This window comes from Gossypium raimondii, chromosome 11 (assembly GCF_025698545.1).
Source record: "Gossypium raimondii isolate GPD5lz chromosome 11, ASM2569854v1, whole genome shotgun sequence".
Lineage (NCBI taxonomy): Eukaryota > Viridiplantae > Streptophyta > Magnoliopsida > Malvales > Malvaceae > Gossypium > Gossypium raimondii.
Window position 1 is genome coordinate 63,146,747 of NC_068575.1, and position 19,583 is coordinate 63,166,329.

At 32.9% G+C, this 19,583-nt stretch overlaps 1 protein-coding gene across 1 annotated transcript; it reads right to left on the bottom strand.

Moving 5' to 3' along the window:
* Positions 1-1,582: 1,582 nt before the first annotated feature.
* On the bottom strand, positions 1,583-12,538 carry LOC105801670 (calcium uniporter protein 6, mitochondrial). Its single transcript, XM_012632882.2, has 2 exons — positions 11,635-12,538; positions 1,583-1,824 (listed from the first exon to the last, which is right to left on the bottom strand). The coding sequence occupies exons 1-2, from the start codon at positions 12,079-12,081 to the stop codon at positions 1,795-1,797; spliced, it is 477 nt and encodes a 158-aa protein (XP_012488336.1). The 5' UTR covers positions 12,082-12,538; the 3' UTR covers positions 1,583-1,794.
* Positions 12,539-19,583: the final 7,045 nt, after the last annotated feature.

A 19,583-nucleotide genomic window follows, 5' to 3' on the forward strand; every position in this document is an offset into this window, starting at 1 on the left:
TTTACTTACCACAATACTAAAAGAATTTCATCATATCCTACAACAGAGATAGGCATTCAAATCCATATCATACTAGACATTCCTAATCGTTCATGCCACATAAGCCTAACAGAGTACGCCGTACAGGCAATCATACAGAGTCTTATGTTTATTTATTGTCCTGAGAACCTTTATAGAACACATCGGAGGCAAACAAACAATATATCGTACATTTCATAAGTCCTTATTACAAAATACGCCACAAAGGCGATCCATATAGTGTATGCCACATAGGCATCTCAAAACCGTCGTGTTTGCGATATGAATTTGTCTAAACACATATTAAGTAAGGTTTTCCCATCATCACCTGAGGACATGTAAAGAACCCCATTGGATAGAATGTCATTCAATAGATTTATTTTCGGAGTATGCCATGGCCATGGACTTTATCCTTCAGAGTTTTATATCAGAGTTCATGTTTATAGTCCTGAAGGACTTCATTATTTACCACCAAGATGACTCAACTCATTTTACAGATTATACGTACCACATATATCCTAGACCTAAGATTTCATAACACTTTTCATACATCCCATAAAACTTATTTTCAAACAGCCTGACTTATCTCTTATTCTAATCATATCATTATTCCTAGAGTTGTCTAAGTAACATTTTTATACTATACTATCCATGATTTTCCAGTTTGATGACTTTCATATAAATATACTTCAATATGAATAGTACACATGCAAGAGTCATAGTAGAGGCTTACCTGATTCCCACTTACTACAATTTAAAACTTCAAATCCGGATATCCATCTTGAACCAATAGCAACCACTATTTAGAAACATAATTTCACTATTACTACTCTTGTACATACAAATTACTTATAACCTAAATCATTGACAACCTCATGCAATAACATTATACTTACAGTCTTACTGTTCAATCACCACATACAAATTTACGCATTTAGAACTTAACATGAAGAACTTAAATACTCACCCTAATGCGAAGTAACCACTGATCATAAAACAACCATAACTTCTAGATCATCGATGGAAGGTACATTCAAGCTTAAGGAATGTATTAGTAAATACCACTTAAAGAAAAGGAAGAAGAAAGAAGAACCCTATCATAACTCATCGTTCATATATAAATATGACTCAACTTTCTTAGTGGAATTTAACAAGTGCTATACATTTCAGAACATACGTTCTTAATGGCTTACAGTTTCTGAGAAAAATATAAATAAACACCTTCCAATCACAATTATCAAGCTAGGCTAACTAGTTGATTTCTAACCAAGTTACTCAGAAACTAACTATCACAATCTTTCATACAAAACTAGCGTACTATACCTTAGGCGAACACTTATTCCATACTTACCCTTCAACAATTAACACAAACTTCTCTTTAATATAGCTAAATATCAGAAATCAAATTCTTACTAACTCAAGTGGCGGTTACTATATGCCCACACATATATGCCAAAATGATCATTTGAGCGAATAACACCACGTTAGACGAACTGTTTACTACTACATGCCTAAAATTTTAAAACTACCAAAATTTAGGTGTTGTAAACTAAGCCAAAAATACGGGTATGAATTTGGTTAAGGTTTATTGCTATAAATATCACAAACTAGATAATTTTTCAAAATTTTAATTTCCCATTGTGCAAGAAAATCATTTTCAAACTGAGATTTTTCCAACACATTTGTAAACTGAAAGCCCTTATGTACATACTACATAATCTAGACTCAAATTGGACATAACTACCATCTTAGGATAATGTGTGCTCCTCCACTGATCTAGCTCGGCAAGTTCGGTAAGGCGACAATCTACATGAAAGGAAATAACTAGAATAAGCATTAAGAATACTTAGTAAGTTCAAGTATAATTACATTAATCATTTTGGCATTTAACATGGCTAACCTTGGCACATGATGGAATATAACAACATTAGTAAGAAAATGTGTTAGACATGCTCCCAAATCATAAGTAATATCAATATCTTAATGGAATCACATACCAATCACAATTCAAACATCAACATATACCATCTCATTTCCAAATCACATTTAAGTTTCCATTTCCAGTTAATGGAATATCATTCGATGAGGCTATAGTAAAATAGATTCGGGTAACGGAATAAGTTGCTCACATAAGCTGACATTATATCAAGGTTACCTGTCCAAACTAAATGTAATATCTCGATTTCGAGCCTAGTCAGAACAGTGGTTTCGGGACCACAAATCTGATGAGGAAAAAACAATATTCTATTATATTTTTATGGTCTACAATGGCATGGGCACCGATATGAGAACTCCCATGTAAGACCATATCTGGGATATGACATTGGCAGTACAAGAAACATCTCATGTAAGACTATGTCTGGGACATAGCTTTGTCATGTATTATCAGACAGGAGACCGGAGTATCTTTAGTATTCCAAGTGATTCAACGGGCTAGTAAATAGACCATGTTACATGAAAGTTCAGATAAAAGCATAATAATAAATTCAGGTGAGTTATAAGGATTGAGAATATCTCAGTTATCAGTTGAGAAAGAAATTTCAGCAAGGGAGGAGTAAGTTATAATCATGAGTTATTTAAGTAAGCAAGTAAGTAAACAAGTAAGTGAGTAAGTAAAGAAGTGAGTAAAGATCCTAATGCTTGATGAAATTTATGAGTATGATTATTTATGATAAATGTTGTTATTTATTTACTTGTAAACTTACTAAGCTTCATGCTTATTTTCTTTATTTTCCTTATTGAGTTTACTTTCAAAAGAAACAAACGAGGACATTATATGAATTATGTACTAATTGGCTAGCCCAAAAATTCTGGAAATTTTATAGTAAGAAGATATTTAAGTCTAGTTTCAGGGAAAATTTACGGATCTAAATTTCTAGTTTCGTAACTCTAGTTATAATTAAATTAGTGACTGTCGCGCGAGTGGACAACTTTACTGTGAATAGTGATATAAGTTATTTTTGATTTGTTTAAGTATTCGAAAAAATTTTAGTGTTTATGGTTTGGACCCAAATCATTTCCATTGAATGTTTTAGGGTCTCGAGGGTCATTTTTAGGGACATATTGATTGAACATGACCAAATTAATTTTAGAAGTAATTTTTTATGCTCCAAACTGGTAAGTTAAATCAAATAACGCCTCGTGCTCGACTCCGGCAACGATCTCGAGTAAGGGGTGTTACACTAAACCAATGATATATATAACCTTAGAATCTGCAAAAAATGCTAGACATCTTTATAACCTATAAAATCCCAAATTAAGCCTGCATATAACCTTAATGGCATGTTATATGTATCCCAACCTTTTACTAAGTGTAACACCCCTCACCCAATTTGATTGTTAGGTCTGAGTTACAAGATGCTACAATTATTGCCAAAGTAAAAACGGACAATTAACATTCAGTATAAAAATAATTCATACAATCATAGTTAATTCAGTTCAATAATCACCAAATATAACTTTGCTCGAGCCTTACACAAGCCTATGTATGCTCTAAAATCAACATAGAATTTAACCTGGACTAATTTGAAACATTTTTAAAGTTTGTAATGTCGAGCTTACAAAAGCTCTCAAGTTGACCCGAGCATGAATAAAGACCAATCTGTAAAATTTTCAAAATTTCAGAAATAAGTATCGATACCCCTGCTAGGTATTGATGCCATTTGGAGCTTCAAAGTTTAAGAAAAATTAAATTAACTTGAGAAGTATCGATTCTAGGGTTGAAGTACCAATACATTCCTTTAGGTATTGATACTTACCTTTAGTATTGATACCATTTTAGCATTTTGTTTTACAAATTTATTTACCATCGATTTTCATAATCAACTTATTCTTTTCTACATTGATGGTAGACTTGGATATTGCTAAGAAGTTCTTCCCAATAGAATGAGAATCTTGAGACCTTCCTGAAAGTCAAGAACCACAAAATCCACAGAAAATATGAATTGTCTAACTTTGACCAAGAGGTCTTCTAATACACCTTTAAAATGTGTAACAGCCCGATTTTTAGTGATATTGGAAACAGTGGTTCGAGACCATCAAATCTGGCAAATAAGCTCGTAAATATTTATTATTTAATATTTACGACCTAAATGTGGTTTGTAAAATATTTTTGAATTAGTAATGTGTTTTACAATGCTTTATTAGGTTAGGTGATTTAGAAAAGAGGTATCATGATCTCGATCATATAAACCGAGCCGTAAATATTTTTATAAATATTTATCGAGTTTCATTAAAGTAGTATTTTGCCAAATTAATTAAAAAAAGACTAAATTGAAAATTGTGCAAAACTTACTCTAAATAGTAAATAAATGAGGACTAAAAGGGCAATTGGATCCACATGGGATGGTTGAGGCTGCATAAGCATAGAAAAATCAAGAAATTGATGTGAAATAAGGGCAAAATTGTAAATTTTACCAAATTTAAGTGAAATAAAAGGGAAATTGAAATTCTATACATTTTCATAATCATTTTTCAGTTCTAAAACAACCATTGAAGAAGGTTTAAGTTGGTTTTTCAATATTTTCTTCATGTAGATTTTGATTCTTGCTCTTTCCTTGAAAGTTTTATGTTTTGGTACTTTTACAATTAGGTCCAACTAACCATTTCATTAGTTTTTGAATTTGTTGAAAGTTTTGGAAGATACCATTGATAAGTTTATATGATTTTAGTTATTAGATGACGAAATTGAGATGTTGATGGATATATAAAGGTATTTTATTAAAGGATTTTGGATGAAATCATGATTTAAGGATTAAATTGAATAGTTGTTGAATTCATGGAAAAATTTTGAAATTTCATGGAATTCATGGGCTGATATTGATATATATGAAAATATCTAGGCTTGGGATAAGGATTAAATTGCATGAATTTTATTTTTCGAGCCTAGGGACGACATCATCATTGATTAAAAATATAGGGGCAAAACGATAATTTTGCCTAAGATGTGACTTGGATTGAATTGAATTTAAATTATATTAAATTGATGTTAATTTTACTCGTATAGATCCAAATACCTCAAAAACGGAGTTAGATCGTGGAAAAGAAAAAGTATCGGATTAGTAGTTTACAAGTCACGAACAATTGTCGAGGTAAGTTTGTGTAACTTAATTGTGTATGTAATATCCCGAAAATTACTACAGTAAGAAAGTAGGTATACTTGATATAGTTAAATAAGGAAATAAAGTCACAAAAAGCAAAATTTTAATTTATGTCAACATTGGGAAGTATATTATGACATATTAATGCAAGAAATGACTAATTCGCAAAAGTGAGAAAAGTTTTTTGCCCAAGAGTAAATATTTAAAATTTGAGGGGTTAAAGTGTAAATATGAAAAAGTTGAAGGATTAATTGTGCAAATATTTTAAGGGTGGAATGATCTAGAAACTAAGGAAAATGGATGAATTAGGACCAAATTGAATAAGTGAAGAATTATGAGGGACTAAATCGTAATTTTACCAAATTAAGTGGTGACTCAAGGATGGAATTTTAAAAGATCGTGAAGGGAAAAATAGTCAATTAGAAGGAGAGAGAAATCTAGAAGGCAATGATGATGTTGGAGATATTTTAGATAAATAAATAAATATTAGTTTATAATATTTAATTTGGTTTTTTTAATAATATTTTATTATTTTATTTAGTATATATATATATATATGTGGAAAGAAAGAAAAAAAACCACCATCCCACCATTTTTCCCATGCAGCAACGTGAGAAGAAGAGAGAAAGAAAGAAAGTTTTGCTTTCTTTACTATTTGGTCCTTTCACCAAATACTCACCATTTTCACTTAGAAATCAAAAGAATTTTCATATCCATCAAGAGAGAAAGATAACAAGGAGACTATGGGGAGCTAAAATATCATGTTAGATTCAAGAAATAGAAGCTGGAGGAGAGAGAAATCAAGTTAAAGTTTGAAACTAATAGAACAAGGTAAGAACATCAAGATTTCCATATATTTTTAAGTTTGATATTATTGAAAAAGCATGGAAATGATGTTATAGTAGAGTCTTCTTATATAAGGTATTATGTTCTTGATATATTAGTGAAGGAAAATAAGTGAAAGTGATGGGAAATATTATAGAGAAAGGGAATAAGGGAGTTATAAACTTAGTAATCAACATCTTGCACTAAAACAGTTTTGGATAGCAAAGATGAGGTTAACTTTGAAAAATCACCATAAATTGTGGAAATTGAATTAAAGGATGAAAAATAAGGAATTAAATCTTATTGAGTCTAGTTTCTAGAAGAAACAATGTAAGTAATGGAATTTTAAATCATGAGATATAATAAATTTTGTGAGACAAGGTTAGAATGATTTCGGGATCCCCTATTTTGAATTTGGAAAATTATAAAAAATTGGAGAAAAATAATTATGGCCTTAAATTTATATTTTAAAATCCTTAATGAGTCTATTTTCAATAGAAACAAATGGTAAAATCATTCGAATCTCGTACGAGGAGATAATTAATTTTTAGTGAAGAAGGGTCGAAACTGTAAGATAGCAGAATAGAGATGACTTTAAAGAATAAACTGTACTTATTGGCTAAACCAAAAATTCTGAAAATTTTATGGTAAGAATATATGTGAGTCTAGTTTTAGATAAAATAAACGGATCTCAATTTTAAGTTCTGTAGCTTAAGATATAATTAATTTAGTGACCATGAGTCAAGTGAATAGCTTGTTATGAGTAAACAAGTAAATAGTGGTATTATGTATATCTGAAGGATATGGAATGGAGTGGAGGAGGAGGAAAAATATATGTGAATATTTAGATAATATGAGATTATTTTAAAATAGCTAATTTACATATTTTAAGTTCAGGGACTAAATTGAACAAATGTGAAGCTTTAGGGTAAATTTGTAAAAATGTCAAAAGTGACCAAATTGCATGAAATAAATTTTTTATTATTTAAATTAATAAATTGAATGAAATATTAATTTAGATCAAAATTGGGTGAAAATTTGAGAAAATAGAAAATTACCAAAATGTCCCTAAATTTTGGGATTTCGTAATTTAGCTTGGTAAGTTCGTATGAATTATATTCAGTATAATTTTAATTAAAGTGAATATTATTTGGTGATGAATATTATATAAATATGTGTTTTATTATTGCAATTGAATTATTATTGGTAATATGTATAATTATTAGATGTATTGAAATGATTATCGAAAGCTCGATTGGGTTGGGGGCTTGTTGGAGATATATCACACTATCCACTGATTCTATCGCTAATTTTGGATGATTTCATTATGGAAATAATGGCATGTATAAGTTAAATTGGCCAACGTTAGCTCATTAATGTTTTGATTTTGATTGGTTATAAATTTGAATGCTTGATGAAATGAAACGTCTGTAAATTAATTTGTAAACTCCGGTCATGCTTTATAACCCTATTCTGGCGATAGATACGGGTTAGGGGTGTTACAGTGCATATTTATATGTTTATATTGAGTGTTGAATATATAAATTATGTAATTGTCATATATGTGTATGTAATTGATCTTGTAACTGAAAATCTTTGATAAATAAATAAGTCCCGTTTGGATAATGAGATTCAATGGATACAGGGTTCTGTTTCCTGAAATGGTAGTGTTCCTACACATGTTGAGGACATACCCTAGCTCGAAAGAGCGTCCCATTACAAGCCCTCTCAAGCTTCCCGTTATAGTGTTCTTGCGAGCTTCCCGTTAAATGCTCTTCGAAGCATCCCGACCGGTTATGACCTTACATGTGTTGTGGGCACACCGCAGCTCTTATGAGCATCCCGTTATGTGGCTCTTCGTTAGCTTCCCAATTAGAGCCTCTTTGTGAGCTTCCCGTTAGTGCACGCTTGAACATCCCATTATATGACTATCCGGTGCTTCCCGTTAATTACTCTTCGGAGCTACCCGTTAATTTCTCTTTAGAGCTACTCGTTATAGGCTTTTTGTGAGCTTTCCGTTATATTGCCCAGATAAGCTTCCGTTACAAGGCTCAATGAGCTTCTCGTTATAGTGCTTGAGAGAGAGCTTTATGTTTAAGTGCTAATAAAAGCACTCCCAGATATGAATTGACTGATTTATAGTATTGTACACTTTAGGTGTTCTACCCAAGTATCCGTCAAGATTTCAAATGATTAAACGGGTGAAATTCTGACATGGGAACTTGTGAAATCAAAATAAAACTATTATCTGTATATGCATGAAATACTTAGAAACTTGATACCTGATGAGTTTATCCCTGTTTTTGTTATTTATATGAAATACATGACTAACATATTTGTTGAGGTTATATGTGTTAGGCTAATTGCCAAATTACTTTGGATGTATTATGCATGATTATTATAAAAGTAAATGAATGGTAAGTTAATTTCCCGTTATGCGAACTTACTAAGAAGTAAGTGCTTACTCTATCTTATTTCCTCTATTTTATAGTACTCGGAGGCTCGTAAAGGTTGAAAGCTAGTCGGAGTTACATTACACTATCCCCCAGACTTTTCGGTATATATATAAATAGTAAACTAATTTTGGTAATAATGGCATGTATAGGTTAAATGTTACCGTTGATAGCAATTTAATGTTGGTTAAAATTAGCCATTGGAATGGCTATTAAATGATATGTTTTGATATGTAAATAGTCTTAATATGCTTGATGAGTATGCTTAAAGGGTTGAATGAGGAAAATCATATAAGTATATTGGATATTCGTTTATGATAGTGTATTTGGTAAAACTTGTTTATAAGTATTAGGCTATCTTGGTAAGTTGGACATTTTGATCATATGTATTAATATGTCATGCATAAGACTTGGATTTGGCTAGGTTTAAATGTTTTGAATTGGCTCTTGAATGTGTTTAAATGCTTATATAGGTGGAAAGTGAAATTGGGTGAAGAATAAGACTTGGAAATGGTCTTATTTTGTCCACACGGGCAGAGACACGAGCGTGTGTCTTAGTCGTGTGTGACACATAGCCTAGCACATGGGCGTGTGTCTCCTGACTGTTAAAATTTTAAAACAGAATGCTCAAAATTAAGCACACGGCCTGGCACATGAGCATGTAGCTTGGCCGTGTGACCCATGTACTTAAATGTATTGCAAGTCAGAGAGTTACACTGGCTGGGGACATGGCCATGTGCCCTACTTCAAATACAACACGGCCTAAAACACGGGTGTGAAGTAGTATGAAATATTTGAGTCTGATCGGTAAACCCTGGTAATGCTTCTAAAACTTGTTCCGACGAAAGATACGGGTTAGGGGTGCTACATTTATTGGTATCAGAGCTACAGTTTAGTCGATTCTCGGACTAACGTAGCATGTACGAGTCTAGCTATACATGTTATTATATAACATGTGATAGTGTAATATCTTATTACCATTTCAAATATGTTTTTCATATAGTAATGTCATCCAATCGAGTTGAACCGAGGAAGTTGAGAGCCAAGCTCAAGCTTCAGTTCAAATAGCTACATCAAGTAGTAGAAGGCCTGTATCTGAAGGTCGAGGTAAAGAGACCAAAAAAGCCTTTTTTCAAATGATGAATGAATGGTTTACTGAATATTTGATAACAAATCCTGCTGTACAACAACCTCCCCCTCCTATTCCTTAATCGATTCCCGATATACCACAAGGTACTGAACTTGTTAAATCTGGTAAGCCTCCGGCAGATAAAATCCGTAAATATGAGGTAGAAAAATTCAGAGCAGCTGCCGAAGATGATCCAAAAATGGCTGAATTCTGGTTAGAAAATACTATCAGGTTATTAGATGAATTGTCATATACACCGACTGATTGTCTAAAGTGTGTTGTATCCTTGTTAAAAGATTCAGCTTATCAGTGGTGGAATACTTTAATTTTTGTTATGCCAAAAGAACATGTTTCATGGGAATTTTTCCAAACAGAATTCAAAAAGAAGTATATTAGCCAGAGATTCCTTGATCAGAAAAAGAAATAATTTTTAGAGCTCAAACAGGGGAATATGATTGTATCTGAGTACAAACAGGAATTTGTTCGGCTAAGTAAATATGCCAAAGAGTGTATCCCGACTGAAGTTGCCATGTGTAAACGGTTTAAAGAGGGCTTAAATGAAGACATCATAAGAAGTTATTCTGTTTCTACAATCAAAATAAGATTCTGCTAAGAAAATACTTAATGTTGAACTTGAGAAAAAGCCGAAAAGTTTGAAGGCAAGTCATAGTGTGGAGGTTATTAGTTTTCTTAAGGGTTAAGAATAAAACTTTATTTGCAGAAAAGCCTATTTAAATAGTTGTAAACTTAACTGCTAGCATGATTATTATTATTTGAATTAATATAAAGAAACTATAGGGGTTTTTTTAAACCCTAGGGTTTCTACAGTTCCATCTTCTTTCTTACTAGTTTGTTCAATCTTAATTCTTTCTATAGTTGTTGTTTTCTCTCTTAAGCCACATCAATTTCATTCACTGTCTTGAGGTGACATGACATGATGATACAATGAGATGCATAAATAAAAAGATTTCATTGTGTAAATGGAGCATCATAAATAGAAAGATGCATAAAATCTCAACAATCCTTAAAACTTCACCAATTACCATCTTTCAATGAAAAATGGAATAACACTTGTAGAAATACCAGATGGCTTTAGGGTGCATGTTTGATGCATGGAGAGGAATCTATTCTTAAATAAGCAAGTGAAGAAAATTACCTACCTTCAAGGATTATAGGGTAGACAAGAACGCATAACTTTTGGGTAAGACATAATATATTAATAAGAATTAGCGACTAGCTTCATTTAAGTTTTGTTTTTCTTTTTCTTTAAAAAAAATCTAAATAGTCTAATAGGTGCTCGTTTGTTTTATTTTACTAAAACACAATAAAAGGTAAACTAATGTTTTCTAAAGTCTAATAGTCTAATAGAGCAAATTTGTATTTCATTTGCTATATAGCAACTGAGATGGGTCGAAAGAGTAGGAGCATTTCTAACTTTAAGTATTGATATCCTTTTAACAACACCAATCATCGTATGTCAATAAAAAGAAAATGGAATAGCTCTTGTACAAGTACTAGATGACTTTAGTTTGATGCATGGATGATGAAAGAAATATATTCTTAAACAAGCACATGGAGAACATTACTTACACCCAATATTATTCGCAGGACAAGAATGTACCATTTTTATTAAAGATATAATATATTAACAAGATGACATATCTAAAATGTTATTAAAGTGAAATCCCATATAATTTTCTTAAATCAACCATTGATAAAAAGAGAAATATTAATCCACCATTGATCATATCACATAGTATTTACATAGAGAAGTATGAGTTTACTTTTTAACTAATTCAACTAGTTTTAATGTATTCGTAACCAATTTAAAAATTACAGGTCACTAGTACAATTTTCTAGTTCGATATGGTTTTATCAAACGGCTATAATTTCTTTATTTTTATCTTTTAGCTGCAACCGTTGATTTAAAAAATCTAACTATAATAAGATCTGACCTCTAACATTATCCAATACTAAATACTTCAAAATTAAAATAATTTTCAAAATAATTTTTTAGCAGTTTTAGAAAAAAATTATACCAGTTTAAAAAAACAATGCTAAACTAAAGCTAATAATTCAAGAGAGTAAAGGAGAAAAGAAGGATGGGTACTTTATCAGGATGAAGATAAACTTTGTCGCGGAATAGAAGTACGATGCCTGCCTCATCGAGAACAAGTGCAAAAGCGATGGCCTCGTCCAGAGATTTGGCAATGCCCATGCTCTTGCACGCCGTTAACAACTCCGAGTAGCCGATCACTTCTTTGCCTTCCATCCCTAGCTTGGTCTTGAGTGATTCCACGTTGACCAGCCCCATCAGCTTCTTGGCCTCCGCAAATGTTACGCTGTCCACTCCTGTTCCTGCCTTTTTGGAATCTGAGGTTGCATTGGCATCAGATGATAAAGATAACCAACTTTTTGTACCACGGAATACTGAATTGGTTCTCAATGTCGCTTCTCGCAACAGCAGCGGGTTCAGCGGAGAAGACGGAAGCCTCCTCCCAACGGCCGCAGACACGCCCTGCTTCAAAGCCTCGCACCACCGCAACCTTCTCCACATGCTTCAATATATCTCACTCTATATTTTAAATGTATGTACGTATTTTTTTAAATATGCCTACGTATGTGTGTATCTTGTGTTGGTATTTTGAGTGATTCAGTTTTGAATCAGATAAAAATGATTTGAGGCTCTTTTTTTGTTGGTCTTAAATTCTTAGGATTAGTGGATCTTAACAAACAGATCTAGCTTTTTCTTCCAATAAGAAAAACAAACAAAAGTAGAACAAACCATTGTTTCCCTATAATAATAAAATAAAACCATAAAAATGAAGCTGCACTGCACACAAAACTAATTAATTTTAATTTTAGATTTGCAAAAATAAATAGGGAAGACCAAATTTTTGATGGGGCGGGAGAAAACCTAGGCTCAATATGCGGAGGTGGGACGAAAGAGCAAGGAGCACGCACCGGCAAAGGCAAAGGCAAAGGCAAACAGGCCACCTCTTTTCAATTTTCAGTCTCGATTACTATTATCATTATAAATAGAACAATATCTCCCAACTACCACTACCAGTGCGCATAGTTTTCCATTCCATAATAATTACGGATTGAATCCCTTTAGAAATAAAGTCCATGACTTTTGTTCATATTCAACATTAACAGATGGTAATCAAACACTTTAAAGTTAGGTTAAGAATGTGTCTGTATATAATCACTTCATCAAAACTCATCATTAAATAAAATTTAAAAGATAATATTTTAACATAAAATATTTGTGTGTAAAAATCTAGTATTATTTAATAAGCTTAGTAAATACAATCCATCATTAAACAAATTCAAAATAAACAAAAAAAATCATAAATTAAATAATAAGAGCATTCCATACTATGTATAAAACTATCCATAATTCAACAAATCTAAAATAAATAATAATTAATTAAATTTAAAATACATTTTAAAATTATTTTTTAGTACTAGTCGATACACCAAATTTCAACACGTCCGGGCGAAATCAACCTAATACGCATCGATACGATCGATACCAGTCAAAATTTGCATTGAAATGGAACTTAAGTTTATTTTTCTGATTTACTACCATAGTATAACATTTCAATTTGTACGGACGAAAGTGAGCACCACAGATCATGCTTCAAGCAGGCCTGTTTAAGGTATAATCATAGAAATATTTATAGCTTTAAGAATATTAACTTAAAGTTCAAATGTATTCTAAAACAAGAGATTTTGGTTCATCAAAAGAGTAAGCTTTTTTAATGTTTTCATAGTGTATAAATGTTAAGGGTTAAATATTTTAGAATTAAAAGCAAATTGATATGATATATATACCAGTTATAATATTATTTAATTCATATTATACAATTAATATAAAATGAAATAGTTTATGTAGTATTTTAAATTTTTTAAATTTTTTAATTTTTAAAATTTTAAAATTAAGACTAAATTGTCATAGTGTATAAATGTTGAGGTTAAATATTTTAGAATTAAAAGCAAATTGACATGATATATACACCAATTAGAAAAGCCATGTCATCGGGTGAACAAAATATATAATCTCAAATAGTTGGATGACTAAATTGTAATTTTTCATAGTTTAAAGATTAAAACGTAAATTCACATTTAATTCAAGGTCCCATGGACCACAGTGTAGTTTAATAGACTTTTGTGTAAGTTTTTTTTTCTCAATTTTCTACCTTAACTATTGATTAAATCATTCATCTTACATTCTTTTTTCTATTTAGATACATACATATATTTTCTACCTTAATTATTGATTAAATCATGCTTCATTCCATGCATTCCATCTTTATTTTTTGTTTTCATTATTCTCTCTTCCTCCATTCTCGTACTTCGCGGATTCTCTTTTGGTCTCTTTTCATTTTTTTCCTGTCATTCATTTCTAGCTTTGTGTAACCACAGGCAAAACACACACGCAAACACTCTACAGTAGGAACATAGTATAAGAAAAAGACTTGTCTAAGCATTTTTATGCAATGACAAAGCTTTTTTGTGCCCTTGGACTAGATCCTAGCCTCAAGCAAGCAGTTGTTGCTTCTATACCAGATCCTCTCCAGGTAGCAATAAATCAAAATCTTTACAGGCAAAACAAAAGCATTCTCAACTTAACCATGGGAGAAATTCAGCAAGAGGCGTATATTGCCTTAGAAGATCTGTGTAACAGAAGAAAGGTCTTCAAAGATTATCTCCATGGTGACAGAAGATTAGATAAGGCCTGTAATGACTCACACCTCAGTATCAAATGTGGAAAAGACAAGTCATGTTATTGCCCTACCAAAAAGAAAAAGCATTTTAGAAGAATGAAGAGATTTTCTCCAAAGATTCCAAGAGGAGAAAATACAGATGGAGATATCTCAAGAAAAAGAAGAAATCTTCAAGATTTACAAAATCTGCCCGTTGTTGCATCTACAACCAGAAGGGTCACTATGCGAAATCATGCCCAAATAACAAAAAAGGAGCCAAGATGATCCAGCAGATACAACAAAAATTAGGAATCAAAATTACTGAATAAGATGATCTTGAATCACTATTCTCCATTGATGATGAGCCCAATGAACAATCACTGTGTGCAATTCAAAGTGTTGAATACAGTGATTCTGAATCTTCATCAAATGAGATATTCATGGCACGTCTCAAACATACTTACATTCTCTGCTATCAAACGCTCAAAGTCTTTCAACCTTTGAAGTTTTGGTGCCACACACTCTAGTCTCTATTTACCTGGAAAAATACAGTAAGCCAATTATTGTAATTGCATTCATTGATACTGGAGCTGCAGAGACTATCATGAATCCAAAAATTCTACCCCCAGGATGGTGGGAACCTTATACCAGACATTTTACTTCAACAGCAGACAAGATTTTCATCACCTATTTGAGAAGTAAGCCGATCAAAATCTAATTCTTCCGACATGCTCAATAACCACTACTGTTTTGGGATCAAAACTCCGTGGAAAAAATCTCATTGTTGGTTTTGATCTTTATACCAAAGCCAAACATTTGAGAATTTTGCCAGAAGGATTAAGGTACAAGCAAATGTTTAAACCATTTGTGCCTATTCCAAAGTTATTCTCAGTATATTCTGAGAAGATCCAGGAGATTATAGAAGAATTAAGGGAGAAGTCATGTGCAGAGTCTCATTCAGAGTTCCTACAGAAATGTAAAAATCCCTTGTGGAAGAATTCTGAGTTCTTTATCAAACTTCCCTTCAAGAAAAATGAAGATATCAATCTGACAAGAGCTAGTCACATGGGAGTGAACCCAGATCATCTAAAGTTAGCTGAAGAAGAATGTCAACAACTACAGAAGGAAGGATTGATCAAAGCCTCAGATTCACAATGGGCTTGTGAAGCAGTCTATGACAATAAGAGATCAGAACAAGGTAGAGGAAAATTAAGACTGGTGATCAATTACCAGCCTCTTAATTACTTCTTATAAGATGATAAATTCCCTTTGCCCAATAGAAATTCAATTTTCTCAAGCCTTGTAAAAGCTCATGTATTCTCCAAGTTTAATCTGAAAGCTGGATTTTGGCAATTCGGAATTGATCCAAAAGATAGGCCCAAAACAGGATTCTGCATTCCAAACAAATATTTCCAATAGACAATCATGCTTTTTGGTCTAAAGACGGCCCTATCACTGTTTCAGAAAGCCATGATAAAGATTTTCCAACCCATAATGGACCAAGCCCTGATCTACATAGACGATATCCTCTTATACAGCCCAGACCAAGAAAGTCATGCACATCTTCTTGAAAAATTCAAACAAATTATCCTTCAATATGGGATAATATTGTCTGAAAGGAAAATACAAATTAATAAAGAAGAAATAGTATTCATTGGTATGACTATCAAGGATGGCAGATATCAACCTCATCCCAACATTGCGGAAGAGTTGAAGAAATTTCCAGATGACAATCTTTCCAAAAAGCAGGTTCAACAGTTTTGGGGAATTGTATATTACCTTAGAGATTTTGTTCCAAAAATCTCAAAATTTACAAATCCTTTGAGAAAAATGTTGAAGAAAGATCCTCCTCTATGGGGAATTAAACAATCCTTAGAAATCCAAAAACTGAAAAGCCAACTACAGCACTTGCCACCTTTGCAAATCCCTTCAGAAGGAAAAAGAATTTTGCAAACAGATGCAAGTGACAAATACTGGGGAGCCATTTTATTTGAAGAAGATAACATCAAAAGACACTTATGCGAATACAAGAGTGGAAGATTCACAAATGCTGAGATTCATTACCATTCTACTTTTAAAGAAATTCTTGCTGTCAAGAAAGGTATTTCAAAATTTGAATTTCATCTGGTAGGATATTATTTCCTTGTTGAGATGGACATGTCATCTTTTCCTAAGATGTTACAATTTAAAAAGAAAGAAGTACCTCATCCTCAACTTCTCAGATGGGCTGAATGGTTCTCAAAGTTTTCCTTTAATGTCAAGCACATAAAAGGAAAGAATAATGTTCTTGCTGACATCCTTACCAGACCACCTGAAATCTTCATGTTCCAACCTTTATCTTCCTCCAAAGGAAAATGTAAAAAGAAAATCCCTCAAAATCCACCCTTACCATTTTCTATTCCCTGCCAACCAAAATTCTCACACTGACCATTCTCCAGAAGTTCTAAGTCTGATATTAGAAAAATGATTTCACAAAGAAGCCATGAATATGATGCTTTCATATCAGTTAAGCATTTTTTGATATTTTGAAGGATTATTTCTAAAACCTTTAGGTCTTCACCCTAAATATCCATTCATTCATCCACTAAAGTTCCAGTTTGGTGAATTCCCTGAAGAATTAAAATGGATGTTTTTGTACTTAACTCATTTATTCCACGTAGGAATTGAGTTCTTTATCCCAGATCTCCAACACTTCCTGACGATGGCAATACAAGATGAAATTAGTCCTGAAATGAAAAATCTGGCAAACTTTTTCAAATGGTTCTAACTTTTAGAACAATGGGCTAACATGATCATGTTTGAATTTCTCAAAAATACAAGAGTCTAATGGATCTTAATCATTTTTTATAAGCCTCAATACTTCATGCAAAATGGTCCGGCCATACAACTGGGAGCTTTCCCTAGTGCATGGATCCATAAAACTTATTTCTCATAAGTGAGTCTAAACCCTTATGACTATATGAAGTTGAATACTTCACTGAAGAAGAAAAAGTTCAATCTACAGACCTACCCCTTGTAAATCCTTATTCCACATATCAAAAACCCTCTTTTTTCTCCTATTAAAAGTATCAAGTCTCTAATCAGCACCAGTAGAAAAAAATGTTCGTGAATATGTACAGTATTCAAAGTTTGACAATCACATTATATATGGTGGACAAGAGGAACAGTTTGTTACTCTTGAAATTCCTTCAAATTTCCCACAAGAATGGAGTCAGCATGGATATTCTCATATCTATTTTGGAGCAATCAGATTAGCCCTTAATTACCATGGAACATCAGGGAAACCTGTTGTGTCCAGAATCGCCCTCCTTGATTCCAGGTACAAACGGTACCAAGATGCCTGCATCGGAACAATTGAAGCCACTCTTAACTCAGGAATTACCATGGTAACCTTGTTCCCAAATTTTACCATGTCCTTGCAAGATCCAAATCTAATGGATACTCTTAAGGTCTAAATTCAGATCATTGGAGCAGAGATTGTAGAATCGGCAGTTACAGCGACTCTTCATTATCAAATAGTTTACAGAGTCCAAGATCATGCATCCAAGCTATCAAATCAAGGATCAGAAGATTCTCTTCTCATTTCTGTCAATACAAGAGAAGAGTCACATTGTGTTTATGTTCCAAAACAAATACCCAAGCAGGAGCTGTTAAAGCTTTTTCCAGAAAAATAGGTAACAAACTATGAGTAGATCCACCAGCATGATCAACTGAGCCGTTCAACTAAAAGCCAGATCATCACTAGATCTTATGGAACTAGTGAAATCAAGTTTGACCACAGTCACCTGAATTAATTTCCAACTCCACCAATTTTTTCCACTCGGATGATGTTACAACCGCTGCAGCCTGATGATTCAGAACCAGGCCCAGAAGCACCTCTTATAAAGAGCTTCCAGTCTAATAGAAAGTCTTTGTATTTCTTTAAAGATCCTAAAACAGGACATTGACCTTGAGATCTAAATTGTTCCTGTGATGTCTGTAGAAATAAATTTTTTGAAGATCTAGATGAGGAGATCCAGAGATCCCGCAGGAAGAAAAATCGCAAGAAGTCAACCTAGTCAGAATTTTATAAACGATGGATGAATGGAGATCCAGATATCGGTCCCTTAGGAGAAGACAATGGCAAGTTTGTCTATCTTGTAGATTATTCTACAGGAAGGCCAAAGCCACAGCCTCCTAAAGTCCAAGATCAATCTCCTACACCTCAACTGTCGCCACATAAAAAAGACCCAGATAGTCAACAATGGCTAGCTAAACCTTTGAAGCAGTCGTGCTATAAAAGAATCAACAAATGGGTCCAAAAGCACAACCAATTTCAGTCATGTGCCCAAGAAGTCTATATGTATGAGTCAATATGTCTGTTACATTGTATTCCTACGCATTTGTCTTGCCGATTTGTTATTTTCTACTGGTTGCTATTGTGACATACGTTTAGCTTCTTTCAATGGCATTGCAAAGGAACTTATACTGTTTAGCTATAGTTTTTGAAGTTTGGTTTTCTTGTAGTCTCTTAAAGGTTGGAAGTGAATGCCATTTTGACTATGGGATCACACGCATTCCAGATCGTGTTTGGCCTTCCACCAAAGGGGATGTGGAAAGTGATGAAACACCTCCGTATGTCTCGAGGCCTGCAGCTGCTCCACTTCATATGCCGTCAAGAATATCTTCTATAAGATTGTGTAAAAAGCAATCTTTTTCTACAAACAATGATGATTCCAAGTTCCAATGCTCACAGTATCCTTTAGTGATAACTTATCTTGACAAATTCTTAAATATAATGAAGACATTAATTCCTGAAATCTTCATATTCTCTATGATCTGGATAACCTATAGTTCTGTGGTTTATGAAGCATAGAATCTTACTTTGCTTAATGGATGTGCTATCTAATTCATGGTTTATATGATTTAATATGCTTAGTCCTACAATTTATTAATATGCTTAGACCTTCAAACATAATAAATAATAAAATCTGAGGAATTTTAACCACACGTGATGAGACACGGGCATGTGTCTCAGCCGTGTGTGGCACACAGCCAGGTGACACGGCCGTGTGTCCCCTATATTTTGGTCCTCGAGGGCTCATTTAGTTCACCGTTTAGTAACATGCTTAGTTTTCATATTTCCTTCCAAAGAGCCCTAAGTGGACCATAACATATAGGGTTCAATAAGAGCAATGAATAGCTGTGTTTTGAAGAATAAAATATTGTTAGGGGAGTGCCCCCAAACTAACATGTCTATCGGTTCAATGTGGAGTAAAGGGATGGATAAAATTGTATATGATTCCTATAGAAGAAACACTTGTCGCACAAGCGTCTCATTCATCAAAGAATTCAACAAAACCACTCG